Source organism: Anopheles maculipalpis, chromosome 3RL, assembly GCF_943734695.1.
Source record: "Anopheles maculipalpis chromosome 3RL, idAnoMacuDA_375_x, whole genome shotgun sequence".
Taxonomy (NCBI): domain Eukaryota; kingdom Metazoa; phylum Arthropoda; class Insecta; order Diptera; family Culicidae; genus Anopheles; species Anopheles maculipalpis.
In genome coordinates, this window is record NC_064872.1 from 52712928 (window position 1) to 52733707 (window position 20780).

Consider the following 20780-nt stretch of genomic DNA (forward strand, 5'->3'; position numbering starts at 1 on the left):
TTCCACCCATTCGCGTTGTGACAGTGAAGTAAAAGCAAAACTCATCAACAATGTCGCGCAATCCGGCCGAAAACCAGCTTAATGCGTTCAAGGATGCCCAAAAGGTAAGAAAGAGAGTGAAATGTTTGGCCATTTCATTGTCGTGTCCTGACAATATCGAACTTTGAAGCACAAACCCAAAGCTTCGGCGCAAACATCCATTACCATTTTTTGTTGTTGTTCCATGGTTTGGCGAACAACACGGGAGGCACACGACAACGAAAAATGGCACCGTACGGTTAATCTTTATTCATCAAGTGGCGATTCTCGAATGGCGAAAATTGTAGAACGCAAAGCATACAGTGAGCATTGTACCGTCCGATCGTAGGGTATAGATTATGAGTAAGGAGAGTGCTGCTGCGAAGAAAACTGCGCAGTGTAGTAAGGCTGGAATTAAAGACTGAACGACCGTGCTGGAATCAACACGTCTCTCTTTAGCGTTGTAAATTCATGGGATCTTACGACCCAATGCCATTGGACGGTGAAAACCTTGATCAGTTGGTAAATCTGTTTTTGTTGGCTTACAAGCGGGAAAAAAGCTTTCAAATAGCCTGACTGTTCAACCTCAATCGGACGGTTGATACATTCGATCATGTAATACGATGCTGTTGTACGGTTATCGTTGCATAAAGTGTTTGTTTGGTCAATTTGATTTTAGTATTTTGTAGTTAAACTACTTAGTGAAGTATAAACTGCACCACAAAAAAAAGAAGTCTTCCTGTATGAAATTTTATCTTCTCCTCCCCATATCTTACATAGAAATGTAAATAAAACCATCACAAGTGGGTGCATCTGGAAATGATAACGCCATTTTCAAATATTTACCCCAGTACACACAGAGGGACTGCGCATCTCACCCCACTCACCCGCCCGACACTACCTTGCTACTAGTCAGTCGGCAGCCATCGATAGCATGATTTGCAAAATTAGCAGGCAAGAACTGTGAATCACTTAACGACAGCCGGCCCCATGCCCTAACACACTAGCAAGCCAAAAGCTGACCGACTGATGATGAAATAGGTTCCGGTTCGATGATGGTTCAAGCTCCTGCCAAGCAAATGCATAATCTATTGAAAAACAAATCCTTGCAGCTGAAATTGCTGCGCAATGATTTAACTAAACCGTTACACCTCGATAGAGCAGATCACTGAGATATTAAATTAACCAATTCCTCACCGTTGGTTGGTTGATTTATTCCGATGATTTGATTGTTTGGATAACCTTCATAAGACACGGAATCACGTACAAGAATCGTAATCAGAAGGGCGGAACAAATAATTACACGATTGCGAAATTGCTTGGTGGTGAGAGCTTTGGAAGTTATTGGAACAGTTAATTTATTAAGTAGGATTCACTAGCCGCTACATGTCATGTATCGATGATGATGGCGTGCATTTGTTCTGAAAAGAACTCGAAAACCGTTTTATAATTTATTCGCATTGATAGCTTAATTGCAAGCCGATCAGCTGCAGCTAAACAAACTTACATGTGATTACTAATGCGATGGCTACCTACTGATGCAGGTGTGATTAATTATAGTTCGCAGCGGAATAGATACAAAACTCTTTGTGTCGGTTGAATGCAAAAGAATGCATTACACATCGACTGTACATCATCCGACGGTAATTCGAGAATAATATGCATCAATCACGCGATTTCGCAGTACATTTTTCATTTCATGCAATTTTTACCGCAAGCTGCTATCTTAACACCTTAAGACGATGTAATCAATTAGCCGGGATGTACAGATTTTCGCTTCATTGTGCTAGACATTAAGCAACCGAACAAGCACAGTTTCACAATCTTAATATTGTAACCGCTGGAATGTGCTTTATCCAATAGCTGTATTTATTGAATAGTAAAGTTCTAACTTTAATTGTTACAAAATAAGCATTCAATCAACATTAGCAATACATTGATGAGTGATGAGACGGCTATTAAAACATGACAAAAAAACACGCACTAGTCGGACCAATCGTCCAAACCGAGAAGATAATTATGACCGAACCGATGGGTGAAATGTGATTAACAAAAGGTTATTTTTATGCTGTTGCCTATAAAGTCATTGCGCTCGATGATCTGGTTAAATATAATTACAGCACAAACCGCGCCATCGCGATCGGAACTTTACGTGAGCATCGAAAGCTACACTGACCACATCAGTTAAGATCACTTCGGAGCCGTTTATGTCAATGATAGAGTTAATCGCTCGTGGTGCATATCAACTTCCATGGCGCGATGGTTAGATATCAAAGTCCTTCTCATATCGGTACGTGCACAAACTTGCCGTAGTTTGTGTGCTTGTGCGTATAACCCGGCGTTTCGCAGAGAGCTTCAACCCCCCCACCCATTATCGTACCGGTGATACAAGATAACGCGCCCATTTAATGAGCCCCTGCTGTACCTCTTAAGATTGTCGATAGTCTGTAACGACCTGTCACATAACACCAAGCGACCAGTACTTAACCCTCCTGCGTGCTAAAGAAACATGAACTTACCGCAAAACGGATTTCTCCAATCAGTCAACCGGGACTGAGTAGAGGGACGAGTAAATAAGTTTCTTTATCAAATTTGGGACAGTTTACGAAGGTACGGGTAAGGTTTTTTTTTTCAATGTCTTCATCCCCGATAAATAAGGGAATGGTCGATTCTCCGAACGTAAAGTGCTGACCTACTGATAAGCTCTAATCTGCTACCGGGATGTATAGATGACGGTTTTGTTTAGATTTGCTTGGGGGGTCTTAATTGTTGGCCTCTGGTCAATAGGTTAAACCACGGTTGACAGCTGTGAAAGTTTCGTCAAGCTAGCGAAATTAACAAATGTTCAGCAATTTGAAACGTCTAGGGCCAATCGTCTCTGGCTGGCGAGTTGAAGCTGAGATAGAGCTTATCATTCTTTGTTTTGAACAACAAGAAACTTTACCAATATCAATTTGAGGATGCTGCTGCTCCATTGGACAGCCCAATCCGGTTGATGGTTTGTAGTATCAGCATTTCGTATGAGGTAGCTTGTATGGATGAATTACAGTATGGCAAAACAGTCCCAGGGCGATCAATCAAGAACTGTATGCTGTTTGATATGCTGGCAAAGGTGGCCTATTAACACTGGTCTTTTATACTTAGTTGCATGCAAAAAAAAAACTAAATGACTTAGCAAATCTGTTAACCATATTGACTCGTTTTCTCCTTTTTCGCACTTTACAGCCCAGCGATGGTACTTGCGTTTTTGTCATTTCTTTTCTGCGGCCGTGCCACCGTTGGAACTGTGTGGCGTTGTTGAATCAACAATGATAAGTGTGGAGCTGTGGCATGAGTTTGGAATTATCAATCATCTTCCTTTGGGTTCAAAATGGCCTCCACATTGCTCACAGCTGTGGTTGTGAGATGTGTTATGTAGCATCACAGAAAAATAAGACAATCGTACGGCGCTTTGTGTGAAAACTAATCACCCTTCGGTTACTTTCTGACATTGAAGCACAGAATTGATTGAAGAATGCTGAGTATGCTCGATTGTGGAGCAAGAAAACTGGACGCGGACATGTGTATGGCAATGTTTCTAAAATACTGCTCTCACAGTGTGCAATGTGGCCTTCCTTTGATGCTTATTTGTACCGCAAATTCCAAAGAAGAAACTTCAGTTTTAGAGGTGACGTGCTAAAACGAGTTCTGTGCCTGGCAAATTCTTCACATGCAAGAATTGTGGAGAATGTTTACGGTTTTTTTAATTACATGTGAACGAAATACAACTTGTAGGGACAGGTATTAATGATTGGCCTTTGATTTGGTTGGGCGAGTTGCAACTATCTGAAGGATTCTTATCAGCTTGAATCCTGTGTGTGGTGTGCGGTATTTGGCACTCCTTCCTCTAAAAGCATTAGTTTTTCTTTGTATGTTATTATTATGAACAAAAATATATTAACATCATCATACTAAAATAAAAACATTGCAATGATTATAATTATAATAAGCTCCTTCCTCAGTAAATTGTTGTCGCTGTACCACGCATCTAGAAAAAAAAATCTGTGTGCAAGAAACATCGGTCGGCTGGAAATGCAATCGCGAGAAAATTGTTAACAAGCGCAAGCTCCAACAGCTTGAGTAACAGACCCGACGCATGCGTTTCCCTTGACTTGGCAATACAGCGAAGAATTCGAGCAGTTGTTGATCTAAAAAAAAAATTTTAAAAAATATTTCAAAATGCTCGCTACCCTCTCATACAGCAGCGACTCATTGAGATGTTAAGCGTGACCGGTTTGGGGGTTGTTTTCTCCCTATTTAAGTTGCTGTTTTTACGCTCCGATCATAATGTCGAGGAATCGGTTAGTGGCGGCGGCAATCCTCTCAGGAACCGGTACGACTGCAAGTGCGAGCTTGTGTGCGCCTCACATTTTGCCTTGGGCATATGAATATAATTGTAGCATTAATGTTTTTATTGGTGCCCTGGTTGCTAATAAGATAATTAAATGACTTTTGTTAGAAGAAATAAAATAAATGAGATATATTTAAGCATCATCGAATAACTTGCAAGGAGGTTAAAGTTCATGGCGTGATTTAGCATGAGAAGTTCTAGTGTACCGTGTGCAAAGAATTCATACATTTTCTAAGCCAGCAAATTTTTGATAAGATAATTTGCTAAAACTGAAAACACCTCTGCACGCGTTTGTCCACACGATGCAAAATATAGTTATTGTCTTGTTTAGCTCTGCTGGTGACCTTTTTTTAAGTAAACCTTCTTTTGTGATAAGATAAAGCACACCTCAGTTCAATGATGTTACATGTTTTTCGACGAGCAACACATTGGACGATCCACAACAGTCTCTGTGCATGCATACCTGGCGGGCTGTGGTAAAGAGCGTGTGCATGCAGTGTTTTGTAATTCCTTTTTTGCTTGTTTATGTAATTCTATTGTACTATCATTTTTTCCGCTAAAGCGTGTGTCTTTCTGCGCCGTCATTTAAACGGGGTCGATTTCTTTGGCTTTATTACAGCTATATTTTTCGGAGATTACATATGTACTCGCGACAAAGCTCTGATAAGATTTGGTCGAATAGACGTGATAGCGTAGCGCACACACCACAACAATCGAATCAATTGCTGCAACACAACAATCCCCAACCAACATGGAGTTTATTTGTTTGGCACCCCGGTAACAAGAGCCGCGCTAATGGCAGCCTTTTCTTTGACATTCCCTTGATCACATAGAGCACGCGAATTGATAATGTATGATAAAATGGTTATTGGGCGTTTTTTTGTATATTTGATCAAAATGTGAGTTACAAACCGGCATGCTTCAATCTCGTGCAGTGTTCAGCGAACCGTCCCGGCATGCTAAATGTGTACAGTGCTAACTGTTAGCACCCACAATGCGTTTTTGTTAACTGGTCAAATAATTTGCTAACCGACTTTCAAGGATCGCAGACAAGCGAGCAGACGCAGACATGCAAGCAGACGCAGACGATGCACTTAGACGAGCTATAGAGCAAAAAAAAAAAGAAATCTGGCAATCGAAGCTTTCGTTCCAAAGGGTGTCGGTTCCACGTTGCTTCCTGTGTTGCGCTGGCTGTGCTGTCCAGCCAGGGTCAAATTTAAATATCCCTTGCCCCAGCGCACAGCAAACAAAAGCTACGCTACTTAACGATATACATAAGCACGATGCTCTAGTTTGAATATGTTGCATGTCGTTTGGATGGACGGCCTCTGGTGCATTCTGCCGCAAAAACAGGGGTAGAAGAATGGTAGTAAGATGCAAATGTAACACACCGTGAAGGTTGCTTTTAATTGTGGTTAAGTTTAAACTGCGCAGGGTTTATTAGTGCTGTGTTGCTGCAGTTATAAAGATGACTCCTTTGTGTGTTTTGTTGTTAAGTAGTGATTTTCTTGTCATAATTTGTGTCAGATAGGGAAACACGTAAAAAAAGTGTCACTTAAATATTGTTTTGTTTTTGTTGTTTTCCTTAAGTACTAGTTAGGATATTTCGAATATTAACGTAGCTTACGTTTTATGACGATTTAAAAAAATGAAGCTTTTTCTTGCGAGGATCATGTGTTCTAACGAACCTCCAAAACATCGATTGTCTTGGGTATTAAGTTTTCTAGCGAATTGTAAATACTGCAAAGCGGAAGTTACAGTGAGTGGTGCAATCTTTGAGATGGTAGATCTTAAAAAAAGCAGGACAAACTCCAAATCGCAATCCTTAATCTTATAGAGATTATAAAGTAAAAAAAAAGACGATAAAATAAATAAATAAAATAAATAAGGTATCACATGGCTATCGATTAATTTGGAGTTGATATCTTTAAATCCGACTCCGTACTGCCCAAATTAAAATACCAATATAAGTTTGTGGGAAGTACTCCAAGGGAGACTACAATCAGTGTTTTTGTACAATGCTTCTTGAACGTAGGCATTTTACCAACATTGAGCAATAGTTGGATAATCATCGACGTCCAAAGTTAGTCTATCTTTCCATTTTTAGTAGATTTACACTCCCCAATATTTGCTCATCGTTCCATTCAATCTGACTTACAGTAAAAGTTTTTCAAGTTATTACACTTAGAGCGGCTTTTGTACAATTTTAACCGATATGTGTATCGATAAATGGGTTTAAATAGTGATTCCTCTTTAACATTTTAAATTTTTGACCACAAGCACCCTTTGTGCGTCCCTAATAAAACACCCACGGTGAATGGCTATTGCTCTCTTAGCACAGAAAACCGCTGTGCACTGCATTCGAAAGTCACGCGCGAATTCTGTTTGCGCGTGAGGAACCCACGGTTACAGTCGCGTGAACGCACCTGGAATCTATCTGGGTCAGTCATTTTTTTCCCTCTTCTACGTTTTAGTTACCCTGGTTAAGCATGCCGTTGAGCTGATGAACTGGGCAAGATCTTGGCATCGTTCAAGATCGTATTGGAAATTGAGCATTTTCATCCTTTCTAACTTGTTGTCGGATTAGTTGGACATGTCTAGCTGATTAGAATGATGCGTGCGTAAGAAATTAGAGTCAATGAAAATGGAGCATTGATTCAGTGATGAGATGTAGAGAAATCGTAGTTAAATTTATGAGTGTTTTGGTCTTGACTTTTACCATTTTATCATTTCGTGTTATCGTTGCAGGAAAAGACGACGGCTACCATGAGCCATGGTGCTCCCGTCGGTACGAAGACCGCCTCCCAGACGGCCGGTCCACGTGGCCCGGTTTTGCTTCAGGACGTTCACCTAATCGACGAGCTGGCCCACTTTGACCGTGAGCGTATTCCGGAGCGTGTTGTGCACGCTAAGGGTGCCGGTGCTTTCGGCTACTTTGAGGTCACGAACGACATCACCAAGTACTGTGCCGCGAAGTTGTTCGAGAAGGTTGGCAAGAAAACGCCACTGGCCGTGCGTTTCTCTACCGTGGGTGGTGAGAGCGGATCTGCTGATACCGTGCGTGACCCGCGTGGTTTTGCCGTCAAGTTCTACACGGACGATGGTGTGTGGGATATGGTGGGCAACAATACGCCCATCTTCTTCATCCGCGATCCGGTGCTGTTCCCGAGCTTCATTCACACCCAGAAACGCAACCCGGCCACCCATCTGAAGGACCCGGACATGTTCTGGGATTTCATTTCACTTCGACCGGAGACGACGCATCAAGTCATGTTCCTGTTCTCCGACCGTGGTACTCCGGACGGCTACCGTTTCATGAATGGATACGGTTCGCATACCTACAAGCTGGTTAACGCTGACGGCAAGCCAGTGTACTGCAAGTTCCACTTCAAAACGGACCAGGGTATCAAGAACCTGGACACGTCTCGTGCCGATGAGCTGTCCGGCAGCGATCCGGACTACAGTATTCGTGATCTTTACAATGCGATTGCTAAGAAAGACTTCCCGAGCTGGACACTGAAGATCCAGGTGATGACCTTCGAGCAGGCCGAAAAGGTTCCGTACAATCCGTTCGATCTGACCAAGGTTTGGCCCCAGAACGAATTCCCGCTAATTCCAGTCGGTCGCATGGTGCTCGATCGCAACCCGAGCAACTATTTCGCCGAGGTTGAGCAGGCTGCCTTTGCCCCATCTCACCTCGTGCCCGGTATCGAACCATCCCCAGACAAGATGCTGCAGGCGCGTCTCTTCGCGTACGCCGACACGCACCGTCATCGCGTGGGTGCCAATTACTTGATGCTGCCGGTCAACTGTCCCTATCGCGTGCCCGTTCGCAACTACCAACGCGACGGACCGATGAACTGCACCGACAATCAGGGTGGTGCCCCGAACTACTTCCCGAACTCCTTCAGCGGCCCGCAGACGTGCCCAGTGGCGCATAAGCTGCAGAACTCGCCGTTTAAGCTGTCTGGCGATGTAGATCGCTATGAAGTTCCGGAAGATGACGATTTCTCGCAGCCGGCTGCATTCTACCGTCGCGTGCTAGATGATGCTGGCCGCAAGCGGTTGGTTAACAACATTGTGGGACACTTGAAGAACGCTTCGCCGTTCTTGCAAGAGCGTGCGGTAAAGAATTTCGCCATGGTCGATGCCGATTTTGGCCGTCAGCTGTCGGAGGGACTGAAGCTGCACCGTTCGGCCAGTTTGTAAATGATAATTACTCTTTAACCGATTACGCAAAGCATTCGGTATCGTGTAACATTTGATGATGAACCGGTGAAAAGGTTAAGAAAGTGGGTCGGCTTCTTACGAAACTATCGGAAATCATTTTGTTTCGAATCTATATCAACAACTGGAACAAGGGGGCCGTTATATGTTTTTTTTTCTGTATTTTCGATATGTTCATTGTATTCCACGCTCAACTGCTGAAAATCCAGTATAAATGTGCTCGAGTGCAATATTCATGTGCGCGTGCCAGTCACTCGTATATTTGTTATTTTTGTAAACAATTTTACGGAATAAATAAAATCTGGTGGTTTTATAAAAATACAAAACAGTTTTTCAAATCTCCACCAAATCAGTTCCCCGAGTTCCGGAATAAAGATACCACATAGTGACGGTTTTCAAGAGTTTCAAGTCTTTTAAATACTCCGTAACATTATCCTATGATCCCCAATAACTGTTGGTTTTATGCAATAACGTTATAAAATGTTCGTATGGTAAATAAAGATAAAAAAAATCAGTTTTTCCTTACTGCGCCTAAATGTAGATAACGCTGCTTGCAAACTGTCGGAGTCGGATTATCCGTGCTTTGAAATATGGACGACATTTTTGATTCGCTTTGTCGGAGGCCCATTGTTCGTATTCGAAAAAAGAGGTAAGTTCAAACTTAATAATTGTAACTATAACATTGTTTGACAATTTATTACCATAATAATGTGTCCATCAGTAAAATAAATCCTATAATTGCATATTTAACAAAAGATACATTTTTGTTGGAAGATCAAGACATGAAACATGCGTTTATATCTTAAGAGTGCGGTTTAAGCTCAAAACTCATCATTAGTTTGACATCAATAAGAAGAGGAACCCACCGTGTTTCAAAATAATTACAGCACATAATATTGACCGATACGTGGAACCACGACCTACCATTGTCCGATCCAAATGAAGTGTGTCCGACAATGTGCGTGTATGTGTACAATTATTGCTTTTAGGGTGAAAAGGCGCAGGCAACAAACAGCAGCATTAGCGTATAGCATTAGCTTTGACGGGTATCTGTGGCACACTACAGTGGCACACCACAGTGGATGGGAATGTCAAAACGCGCTTTGTTTCCGAAAGTGTTCCGCTCAAAGGTTGATAACCGTGTCCAGTGATCTGCCGTGCAGGGCTTCTGATAAAGATTCCCGGAAGAGCTGTGCTACATGTTTGTGTGGAAACCCAAAACTCCCGGAATCTGCGTTTCGCTCGTTTTGCGTTTGGTTTGTGACAAGTGGGTTTGAGCGTCGTGCGCGACACCACACACTGCGTAGTGGTGGTTCGAGACTTTCCCGTTAAAACTTTTGCAGCCTGCCTCGCACCGGTGAGTGCTGTTGAAGCGTCCGCTTAGTGCAAGCCTACCCCGTTGGTGTTTTTGTAGCGCACGATTGTCCACGCGCCAGCATCGGGTGAGAGCGCGCCGCCCGAAAACACACGCACACACACACACGCACGCACATACACGCACACAGTGGTAGAACGGTACGGGATCGGGAAACCAGAAAATCCGAATTTGTGTGTTGGAAATACCGCGCGCGCGTTCGCTCGCTCGCTCGCTCGCTCGTCGTCGTCGTTGGTATTCGTAGAGGCGCGATTATCGGTCGTCGGTTGGTCGATTCGGACGTTGTCGCTCCGCTGAGGGCGCAGCAAAACAACACATCTCGAACAGCGATCCGCACCTGTACCTTCCAACCTCCACCCTTCCCCTTCCCCAACAGTTCCGTCACGCACGCACCAGCACGGGAGGAATCCCTTTTTGTGTGTTCCTACGCGTACACATACGCACGCGCCCCAGCTAGCGAGAACTCCACCAGGCGGCAGTAGCAGCAACAGCAGCAGTTGGCAGGCAGGCGCACATACAGGAGAAAACTCCAATACATCCCGTAGCCTCGTCTGTCGCTTTGTCCCCGTGGCAGTACAGGATCAACGCCGAGGACGGAAGCAAAATTCCGCTGAAAATATCTCCGTCCGTTCGGCCGACAGGCTCTGGGAGGCTTTCGGTTTCTGTCATCATCATCGTCGGTCGTCGTAACACCGAACGTGTTAGCGGACGTGAAGCGGATTCGGCGAAATCATCCTTCGCAATTTTGATTGTCCTTGCTGCTGCTGTGTAGTCAAACTTCTCGTTCGTCCCCACCGGAAAGCCACACTTCAATGGATTCGGAGATTCCGGAACTTTCGGACGAAGCCGAGGAACACGTCAAACTCGACAACGGTGAAGAGGTAATGTATAAATCAGTGCAGATGCTGCTCCCGTGCAGTTGCATTCGTTGCTACGAATATCCCCCTCCGCCCATGTCCTCGAGCTGGGGGGAGTGGGGGAGAAGCAGAAGAACAGTGCGAAAAGTCGATAAACATAGGAACAATGGTTATGGAGACTTGCTGTGATGTAGCTGCTGTTTGACGTGTTTTTGACAGTTGTGTGTTTTGCTTTTAGCTGTGAAAATAATAGTGTGTGACTTTGTCAACATCCAGGATGGTCGTGTCTTGATAAAAGCGTTCCCCTGGTCGTTGGGCAGGTTAGTGTAAATGTGTAAACCTTCAAAAGCGTTGGATACGCCTTGGGCTGAAAAGTCCTTCCTCACTAAGCGGAAAAGCTTCTCCACGGATGAAGGCAAACCTGCCGCTGAACAACACAACGGCAGCAAGCGAAAGACCCATTCCCGCCTAGCCCCACCAGATCCGCGATTGCTTGACAACAGAGACAAAAACAACAACACACAAAAAACCGACCGACCATGCCGCCCGATCGGGTGAGATCGATCGGACAGTGCACACGGAGTTACGAACAGGGAACGTCCGAATATGTCGGTCAAATCTCGGCCGCTGCATTGGCATCAACATCATCAGCAGCAACACCCTCGAGTAGGAACATAACGCGAAAGGCAAACGAACACGCGTATAGCAATCGGGGTGGCTCTGTGTGTCCCCGAACGAGACGACACCAGCACACAAACACAAGCACACATGCTCACGCAATCCTCTCCCTTTGTTCCCTCTCTTGACACATCAGCAGCATCGCGAGCCGCGCGGTCGAATCGTTATGCTGCGATCATCGTGCGTCCGTCGTTTCCTATCGCAGCGGAACTTTTTTTTTCTCCTTGGGACAGCATCGACATTTCTCAACTGGAGTCGCCAGTCGGCAGTCGGAACCAGCGACAAAGCGTTGCTAGATTTGTGTCCCCTGATGGGGTGAGCAACAAATATACTGCACGCGTGGCTTTCCTTTCCGTCCGCTAGTTTGTCTCGTCTAAACGTAATCGGACAGTAAGTGTGACGTAAGTCGCGCTGTGGGCCGCCCGGGATTGTCTCTCGAAGGAACTGGGTTTGTAAAATCTGTCTAACGAGAGTGAGAAAATGTTTGGCTCATTGATTGTTATTGGTGTAGGCTTTTGGTAAATGCAATACGATAGGATAGGTTAGCATTTAAAATTATGACGGACGCAAACAGCCTCATAGTACCATCTATTGGTATCTCTGAGGTGTTATTTGTTGCAGTAGCCAAGAGACGCTGATTTTAAAATTGACCTGAAAACAAAGCCCTTCAACAGTGTTACACTCTACCACCGTTGGGTGCGCATGGGTTGTATGTGTGCAATATGCGTGTGCGCACAAGAGAGTATAAATTTCCAGTCTTTGAAGTTATAACCTCTAGCGAAAAATGCCATACAAAAAATGGCTTGCTTGAGTACTCGCCACCTACCATTAATCTACCTCCGATAAGACCTTATTAACTATGAGCTGAAGTGTAAAGGGTCAACGGCGAGAAACAGAGGCTATTACATGCAAACGTAATGAAACTTTAAAATACTGATTTGTTACACTCGATACACTTTTGTCGATTTCGATGCAGCTTCAGATTTTATTTGCACAATTCGTTTGCAAAATTGCGTACTTTAAGGGATAGAATGACCAGATGAAATGAGCTTGGTCATGATGGTAGAAGAGGCCGTCTTGGATTTGTATGCATTTTTCATTGATACCTAAGGCGAATGGTCGCTAACAATATACGCACACATCAACATAAAGAAACCGCGAAGAAGCAATTCTAGAGCGAACGAAACATCATCGCCCAGCTCTCAGCGGCGAGAAGGCTACCTGTTCATCTCCCGCACTGATGTAAGAGCAACTTTGCGATCGGTTAAGGCTTATGATTGTGTTCTCTGTTTTGTTCACTGTCTGGTGATGCACAGCACACAGAACGAGATGCTCTAAGGTCGGCCGCGTACCCTTTGCGGCTGACGGATGATCGGTCTCTGTCTCGAAGATCTCAGGACAGTTCTCGCTGGATCATCGCGGCAAATATACCCGCTCAACTGCATTCTGGAGTGTTTTTCTTACGTTAGACGTTCGTATTTTTCTTCGTCTTGCCTCCACTTCTCTACGGGGTTCCCTTTCCGCGGTTCTTGGTGTACACACCGTGTATACCGTTTGATATAGGGTATGGCCCGTTCGGAAATGGTCGTGAAATGTGGTCGGGTCGGGTCGGTCGGATTTCGCTTTCTGCCTATGTTCGTTCCGTCCCGTTTTCGGGTGGCCGTCGGTGGGTTTGTTTACGTTTTTTTTATCGCCTTCGGTGGCAGTGCGTCTAGATTCGCCCTTGCGTTAGCCCTCTTTCGCTCCGAGTGATTCCCCACACCCTCCCCCAAAGACTTCACGACGGTACGCGACAACACCTGTCCGATCAGCAAACGCTTTGGCAGAGTGGAGTTTTGGCCCGACCGTGACTAACCGAAAAATCTGTGATGGCCTTCGGGACTGAACAAATTTATGAAACACCCGACAGCCAACGGTGGCAACATTAGCCAGGGAGTGGGGAGGGACTGCTGCTGCTGCTTGCATTCGGTTGTAGTATCGGTTCAATCGGCCACAAAGACAACTACTCCGTCGTCGCGGCCATGTGTTCACTCGGCTCGTTCAAGATATGCTTCTGTACGTTTCCAGCTGATCGCACGAAGAACGCGAACTCATCCCAGCTTCGTGCCATAGATTGTGCCCGCCACGATTCCGTCCGCACGTATTTCGTATATACAACGCGCGAACATCTTCGCTCCATACGCACATGTGCACGTGGCTTGCGCCACACACGACGTTGTCCGTTTGCGTAAAGCGCAGAGCCCGTCGAGCGTATTCGCACCAACCAAATAAGTACACACGCGGCCCACCATCGACGATCTTCTCGTTCGACATGGTGCATGAATCAGCGACAGCGAGATGCAGTCCTTTCGGGTCACAATCGTGTGTCAAAGGTCAGGTTTGACCAACGCGCAACCAAGGAAGGTGAACGAAAGTGGAGCACATTTTGGGCACAGTCAAGGATTGCCTTGCAGTCGTCGGTCCATTGCATTCGACAGCTATTTTCGAGACGTTGGCGAATGAATGTTTGTTGCCTTCAACGAGCGCTGCAGAGAGTTAGCGCAACTGACGGTACTTGCTGCGGCTTTCATTTTTAACTTGTTCTCGATAGTACGAACTTTCGAATGAGTCTATTTTTCCTCAACCCGCTACCGTACGTCGCTGGCGACGCGTGGCGAACGGCTCGTTACTTTCACTTCCAAGCATTTACTTCCTCTCTCGATGCCCCCCCCTGCTATTCTGATGCTTTCAGATAAATGCTTCCCGAGCACTCGAAGGCAAACATGCGCAGTGTATGGCTTTGTCAGCAAGCGAACACGACTTCGATTGAAATAGATATTGGGTCTCGCGCTGATATTCGTGTCTCGATGAGTACTCCATGCTTATCGATACAGTTGCAAAAATGCATTACTATGTTTACAATGCTACGGTTATGTTGTTGAGAGATGCATTAGCTCCGCAATAGAAAACAAGCAACAGGAATACAATTTCCTACAGGGTCAACCTGAATTTTTAACTATTAATTTTAGTGTTCAATTGTTTTTATATCAGTATGAATACTACTTCATTCCATGAGTAAAAAAATTAATGCAAAATTAGTGATCTCAAGTTTGTTTGCCCTAAGATATCGCCAAGTGTGTAGGATTCAATTTGTGCCCAGTAATCACAAATAAACATTGTATAAATAAGTATGTAGACGAATATTCTAAGCAATGGAAATTGTTAAGTGAGATTCTAAGGACCAAAGACTGCAATAATGCAATAAAATTAGTCCGGGTGGAGATTGCTCGGTATCCGGTAAATGCTACATAAAAGCAAGCTTGCTGCACAGAATCATCAAGAAAATTTTTTACAGTTTTTAGAACCAACAAGAACTACAACAAGCTTTCCTTTTTAAAAATAACAGACAAATGATAATCCTGTTCAAACACAAGTTGTTCGTCGTTGATTGTAAATTGTCATTGGAGGTTCAAAAAAAAAGTCGTCATACTTAAAATAAATAAATATCGGAATTTTACATCACAACGTGCTTTGCTAGGTAGCGTACTACTTACTTCTCTGCAGATCGCATCCTAAGTCATTAACTCTCGTTTATTTGTATGGACTCGTGGTTCATGGAAATCTATCAATCCTGACCTTAACCCGATGGGTTATTCAAATTGGATGTATGGTTAGGCACAGATTAGTAAAACATTCCACCCTGGTGTAAAGATCCTACTTAAACAAGCATTCGGTCTGCCACAGTTAATGTCAAAAGACCTCGTTCTGCAGACTATTCAAGCTTCATGTGTCGTTTTAAAAATATGTTCGTTGAACATGGAAAACGAATAGAGTAATTTCGTTTGAGCACTGTGTGAATCATTAATGAAATTTTATGTCAATGTACCAAAAAAAAGCTGACCTTCGAAGGAGTAGCACAGCTTATTCTTGGCTTAACGATCTTCTAGGTCACGCCGGCCGTCGAATGACTTTCCGGCGCCATTGTCGACTCAGCACCAGAATTGTAGCACAAATAATGTTAAATAAAGTTGTATGGCATTGCCTTATGCTTACAATTACAGTTAAATCACTTACAAAGCTAGGTTAATCTAATGGCTGATCTTCTATCTTCTTTTGTAGGTTGCATTGCCTCCACGCACACGCCTGGTGGCCACTACCGACGTTCAGCAAGGAAATACAGTAGTACAGGTGCCAGTATCACTTCCGGTTGGTACACTAATTGGTGGAGCTACCTTCAACGTTCTCACCACCGAACAAATACAACACTTTAAACCAATGATTTGCGTCGACAACAACGGATTCGTCTCGAGCAGTACGGTGGTCGGAGATTTGGGCAACGAACTGAAACAGACACATATCGTGATCCAGCAGCAGAGTTCCTCCGACAACAACAACCAGCAGCAGGATGACTCGGGGCTGGTGGAAAGCGGCCAGTCGCAGAACAATTCGCAGCAATCCTCACAGCAACAAACCACCCAGGAGTACCGTGTCGAGGGTAACAGTGCACTAGCGAACCATTTGGCCAACGTGGAGATATTGCAGGTGCGCTGTAAAACCACGACCGGTGAACTGTACAAAAGCCGGCTAGGTTCGGGCGGGCGGGGGAAATGCATCAAGCATAAGGACGGTTGGTACACGCCGAGTGAGTTCGAAAACATCTGTGGCAGAGGCTCGAGCAAAGACTGGAAACGATCGATAAGGTATGGTGGACGTAGCTTGCAGACGCTCATCGACGAAGGTATCCTAACGCCGCACGCCACTAGCTGCACCTGTTCTGCGTGCTGTGACGATGAGTCTGGAGAAAGTGAGTATTTTGTAAATATAAAGATAATTTGTAGTATTTTTTGTGTTACTATTATTTGTATTCCATCAAGTTACATACACATGTTTTCAGTTATAATAATGTTGTATCTTCCATTTTAGCTGCAACTGGTCCCGTGCGTCTTTTCACACCTTACAAGCGCCGACGAAGAAACCAAAGTGAACACGAACCACCCCAGCTGGACAAAAAGAAGCGCATCGTCGTCACGACGGGTTCGGCCACGTCAACCGGCGCGAACGCCACCAGCACATCTGGCACCATTGTTAACAGCAACAACAATTCTACCAGCAACAACAACGCAGCACACACCAACAATGCCATCATTAGCAGCAATAGTACCACCACGACGAACAATACCGCCATAAATAATCAGCAGCAGGTAGCTGTGCAAGCAGCACAAGTGCATGCGGCCACACGGCAACAGCTACATCAAGCGACCGCCACAATAAATGCAACTCCCATCATTACCAACAATACGAGCACCACAACGACCACTACGACGGTGAAGGTTGTGCAGCAGGAACAGCAGCAGGAGCTGCAGAACGAATTGATCACAACCAAAGAGGAACCGTGGCAAACGTTAACGGAGGGAATCGACTCAACGACAGAATTCGTGGACCAACAAACTCAATGTAAGCTTATGTTTTTAATATCCGTCCCGGAGAAATGGTCTTTACCGGGTTTATCAGCCCATAGAACAGGCATTAGAATAGCAGCAGAATAATGCAGGATTTAAGATGTACAACATTTTCCGATTTTAACACACATTGCATCAGTGTTGCTTCGCTGTTTCAATCGATAAAACATAGGGTTTTGTTTAATATGCCGGCGGATTCGGCACTTTTCCGGATTGGATTCGGAACGGTTCGGGTGTTCTGTTTAGCATTTGCGATTAATTTCTCCAGGCGCTTGGATTGTTTATCACTCATTACAAAATATCCAATCAAACAACTCACCATTGTCTGATAAACATAGCATGATTGTTATTGACAAAATCAGTCAACTAACACACTGCTAAGACAAATTTGTATTGAAAAATCCTTTTTTTCTTTGCAGTGTTAGCTGAAGCTAATTTACCATTCGAAAGGATGAAATCGTTCTGCACGCAGCTCATGAAAATGGTGCAGGAAATGCGAAAATGCATTGTGGAAACGCAGGAGATGCATAACCGCCAGCTGGAATGTATGCAACGGGAACGGGATGCCGCAATACTTACCGTGACACAACTCGAACAGGAGCAAAGCATCAACAGCAACTGCATTCCCCCGGGATCTATCCATGCGAATAAAAAGGTAAGAACACGGCATTAACATTGAGCTGTGATTCGTTGATTCTCGCCCGATTGTACTAAGACTTGCATGGCTTATCTTCTCTCCGTAGTGCGCCAACTGTAACCGAGAAGCTTTGGCCGAATGTTCGCTGTGCCGGAGGACACCGTACTGTTCGACGTTCTGTCAGCGCAAAGACTGGATAACGCACCAGAACGAGTGTGTGCGCAGTACGCAGGAACCAACGCATCAGATAATGCTAATAGTGGACGAAACGCAATAGCCTTTAATGTTCTAATCGGACCAACCCGCAAGGGTAAAGCTTGATCGACGTGTGCAAATCTAACAAATCGATCGGCTGGACTCCGATGAAGGACAAACAGGATACTTCCTTGGTAAACCGATAACACGCTACGCGGCGTGGGATGTGTTGGATAGTATACTATCTAGTAAAATATTACTTTCCGTAAATTTTCACTAGATAGTAAACTATTCACGTCAACCGAGCAAATCAGCTTGGTATTGTAAAAAGTGAGATTGAATCGCATTGCATTGGCATCGGGTTTTCAGAAATATTAAATTGAATTTTTGCGTATGATTGTTGTTCATCATATGTATTCTATTTTCGTTTTATGTTGCAAGCACTTATCACCGATGCCAGTGTACAGAGTGTAAGCACAATTCTTCAGAACTGAGCTTTTGCTCAACAATGGAGAGGTGTAAAGGTTGAGAAGTCGAACCAAGACTAAATGTACTTTCTTCTCGTTTCCATGGTGAAACGATGAAAGCAAAAAGCAATGCTAAAACACTTTTCGATTGATGCTCTAGAGAGACACATGAACTAATCAAATGATACAATGAAAATTGCATCGTAATTGAAATAGACGTGCTAAAGTTACTTCCTTGCGAGTACTTTTCAACGAAGTGTTAAGGAGTGTTTCGCTCCTTGCAATTGTATGATAATGTCTAGATATTGTAAAGATCGTACATATTTTATAGTAATATTATTGTACTTTTACGCCTATGTTTTGTTATGTTAGATCAATTAAAACCAATCATTACATGTATGTAATTGGATGTATATTTAAGTAGAAGAAAGTATCCTTAGTTTTGCGGCACGCCCACATAACGTACAAGAATGATTTTATTTTAAAAATACTTCTTTTTCTTTGAGCCCCTTTGGTGGTAGGAAATGGAGTACGAGTTGTAGTATCACGGTACATATATACTTCCGATTGGGCAGATAAAAATCATCGTTGGTACCTTCGCATGCGTGTAAAAGGAAAGATTATTTTAGATTTAGGCATCTGGTTAGATAATTTTAACGAAAGCGAAGGAATAAGGGGAAAGGAAGAGTTCCAGGGTGCACAAGAAATTTGTATTAACTTGTAGTTCGAAAGATAGAGCCGTGGAAAGACTGTAGTCACGTAGTAAGGTAAGATGAGAGGGGGTTTTTATGCGTTCGTTTGAAAACAAAATGAATGATTAAAAAGTGGTAAAAGATTTTTCTTTCGTAGTTGTTGTCTTGTAGTATAATTTTCCTGATAAGTTGCTGATTCGTTTACCATATCGTTTGCTTTATTTTGTTCTCCTTCTTTCTTTGTGATGGTAGTTTGCTTATACTTCGTATATCAGCAATCGTTTTTTTTTTATTGTGCTTGGTTTAAATGTTCTTTGGAAATTGAAAAGATTTGTAGATTTTAAGGCAATACACGCGAAGTGTCTAGTGAAAGATTTTCTTAAACTAATTGTATCTCTACCACAACCTTCCTTACTAACTTAAGGCAATGTAGGCGATAACCTACACGGAAGCAAAATGAACTGAATATTTAGAACGTCGTCCGTTGTTTCCCCGCTTTTTGGTTCCTGTGTTCTCGTATTCATTCACTAACTGTACAGTAATGCATAAGAAAATCGGTAGTAAAATATCGTTCGAACCTTCCTATTTTTGGTTCACCATCATCTGCATGCAATACAACATTTTGATGCATTGTAAAACCAAAATCAATCACATTTGAAATATTGATGTATTTCTTCGTGCGAATTTTCTTACAAAATAGTGTCGTAGCGAATTAGTGCATAACCATTACAATGACCAAACGAATGATGAACATACTACTGTACCACTGCACACGGTAACACACCTACTTACCATTTGTTAATATTTTGTTAATTTATGTCTGTCTTACAACGGATTACTTATTGTTCGTTTATTTCAATTCATCACCTTACTGTAATGTGCAAAGACGGCGTAAAGAATAGCAGAGGGGACCGAACGACAAAGGAAGGACAATTAATTTAAAGCAAAAACGGTCTTGCAATACGTGCAATAGACGATAGTTTCCCTCATCTGTTCATGCGTGTGCAATGATCCAACCGGTATGCGTTATATCCATATTTACGCTGCAAAGATTTAGTTCGTAAAGAGTTTAGCAACAGGGTGTCAAGTATCTCGTGCGATAAACGAAATTTTATACAATGAAATGCAATTATAGATGTGAATATTTGAATGTAGCGTGAACTAAGAAAACAACATACTTTAGCTAAATACAGGATCTAAATTAGATTGCTGGTGTCATACGAAAAAAGAAATAAATATTTGAAAATCTTAAACAATGTGTATCTATTGAACTGAATAGGTTTGGTACGAAAAGATGTTTTTAAACTCGTTTACCATTTTTGATTTGGGTAAATTGTAATAGGGCTTCCTTCATGGCTGAAAGATCTAACTAAAACTGTGTCAGGCCGGCCACCGCGAATGGTTTTTTGTAACTTAACTTATCAATACCACGTAGTAACTACTACGAGGGAAAGGTTCGAGATGATATTTGATTCCTTGTCATGCCATGCCGTCTGTCGTCTCTACCATTAAACCTGTAAAACTAAATTACTAAAAAAAATCAGGTTATGTTGGTTGCAAACCACTGGACATGCAATAACAATTTCACAGATGCTCAACAAAATATCACACAAGACGTGTTGGTTTGCTAACCTTTGGCGAATTAATTATTGTAAATTACTGCATCCCTTCAAAAAAATTTCCTTTTAATTGAAATAAACACTTTTTACAATTAAAAACTGTTTTAAAAGAATCACAAATATTCATTTTCAAGTTAACCTCACTTGTAGTACTGAACTCGTAGTTGAAAACAAAGCTAATGATTGT

The 20780-nt window shown here is 43.2% G+C and overlaps 4 protein-coding genes across 4 annotated transcripts in view; 2 read left to right on the forward strand and 2 right to left on the reverse strand.

Annotated features, from left to right (window-relative positions):
* LOC126561389 (tectonin beta-propeller repeat-containing protein) overlaps positions 1-20780 on the reverse strand; it is a 445867-nt gene that overhangs the window by 35724 nt on the left and 389363 nt on the right. The gene's annotated exons all lie outside the window — the stretch shown is intronic.
* Positions 1-20780, reverse strand: part of LOC126563311 (LITAF domain-containing protein-like) — a 317379-nt gene that overhangs the window by 33 nt on the left and 296566 nt on the right. The gene's annotated exons all lie outside the window — the stretch shown is intronic.
* LOC126562091 (catalase-like) lies at positions 6-8618 on the forward strand. The gene is made up of 2 exons (XM_050218508.1): positions 6-104; positions 7157-8618. Exons 1-2 carry the CDS (start codon positions 51-53, stop codon positions 8615-8617), a joined length of 1515 nt encoding a protein of 504 aa, XP_050074465.1. The 5' UTR covers positions 6-50; the 3' UTR covers position 8618.
* Positions 10800-17993, forward strand: LOC126561949 (deformed epidermal autoregulatory factor 1). The gene is made up of 5 exons (XM_050218337.1): positions 10800-10891; positions 15644-16328; positions 16448-16978; positions 17403-17638; positions 17727-17993. Exons 1-5 carry the CDS (start codon positions 10823-10825, stop codon positions 17895-17897), a joined length of 1692 nt encoding a protein of 563 aa, XP_050074294.1. The 5' UTR covers positions 10800-10822; the 3' UTR covers positions 17898-17993.

Excerpts from the sequence above, each read along its gene's own strand:
- LOC126562091 (XM_050218508.1), top strand. The coding sequence starts at position 51 with ATGTCGCGCAATCCGGCCGAAAACCAGCTTAATGCGTTCAAGGATGCC. Across the intron at positions 105-7,156 it reads CGTTCAAGGATGCCCAAAAG|GAAAAGACGACGGCTACCAT; the intron begins GTAAGAAAGAGA and ends TTATCGTTGCAG.
- LOC126561949 (XM_050218337.1), top strand. The coding sequence starts at position 10,823 with ATGGATTCGGAGATTCCGGAACTTTCGGACGAAGCCGAGGAACACGTC. Across the intron at positions 10,892-15,643 it reads AACTCGACAACGGTGAAGAG|GTTGCATTGCCTCCACGCAC; the intron begins GTAATGTATAAA and ends CTTCTTTTGTAG. Across the intron at positions 17,639-17,726 it reads CTATCCATGCGAATAAAAAG|TGCGCCAACTGTAACCGAGA; the intron begins GTAAGAACACGG and ends TTCTCTCCGTAG.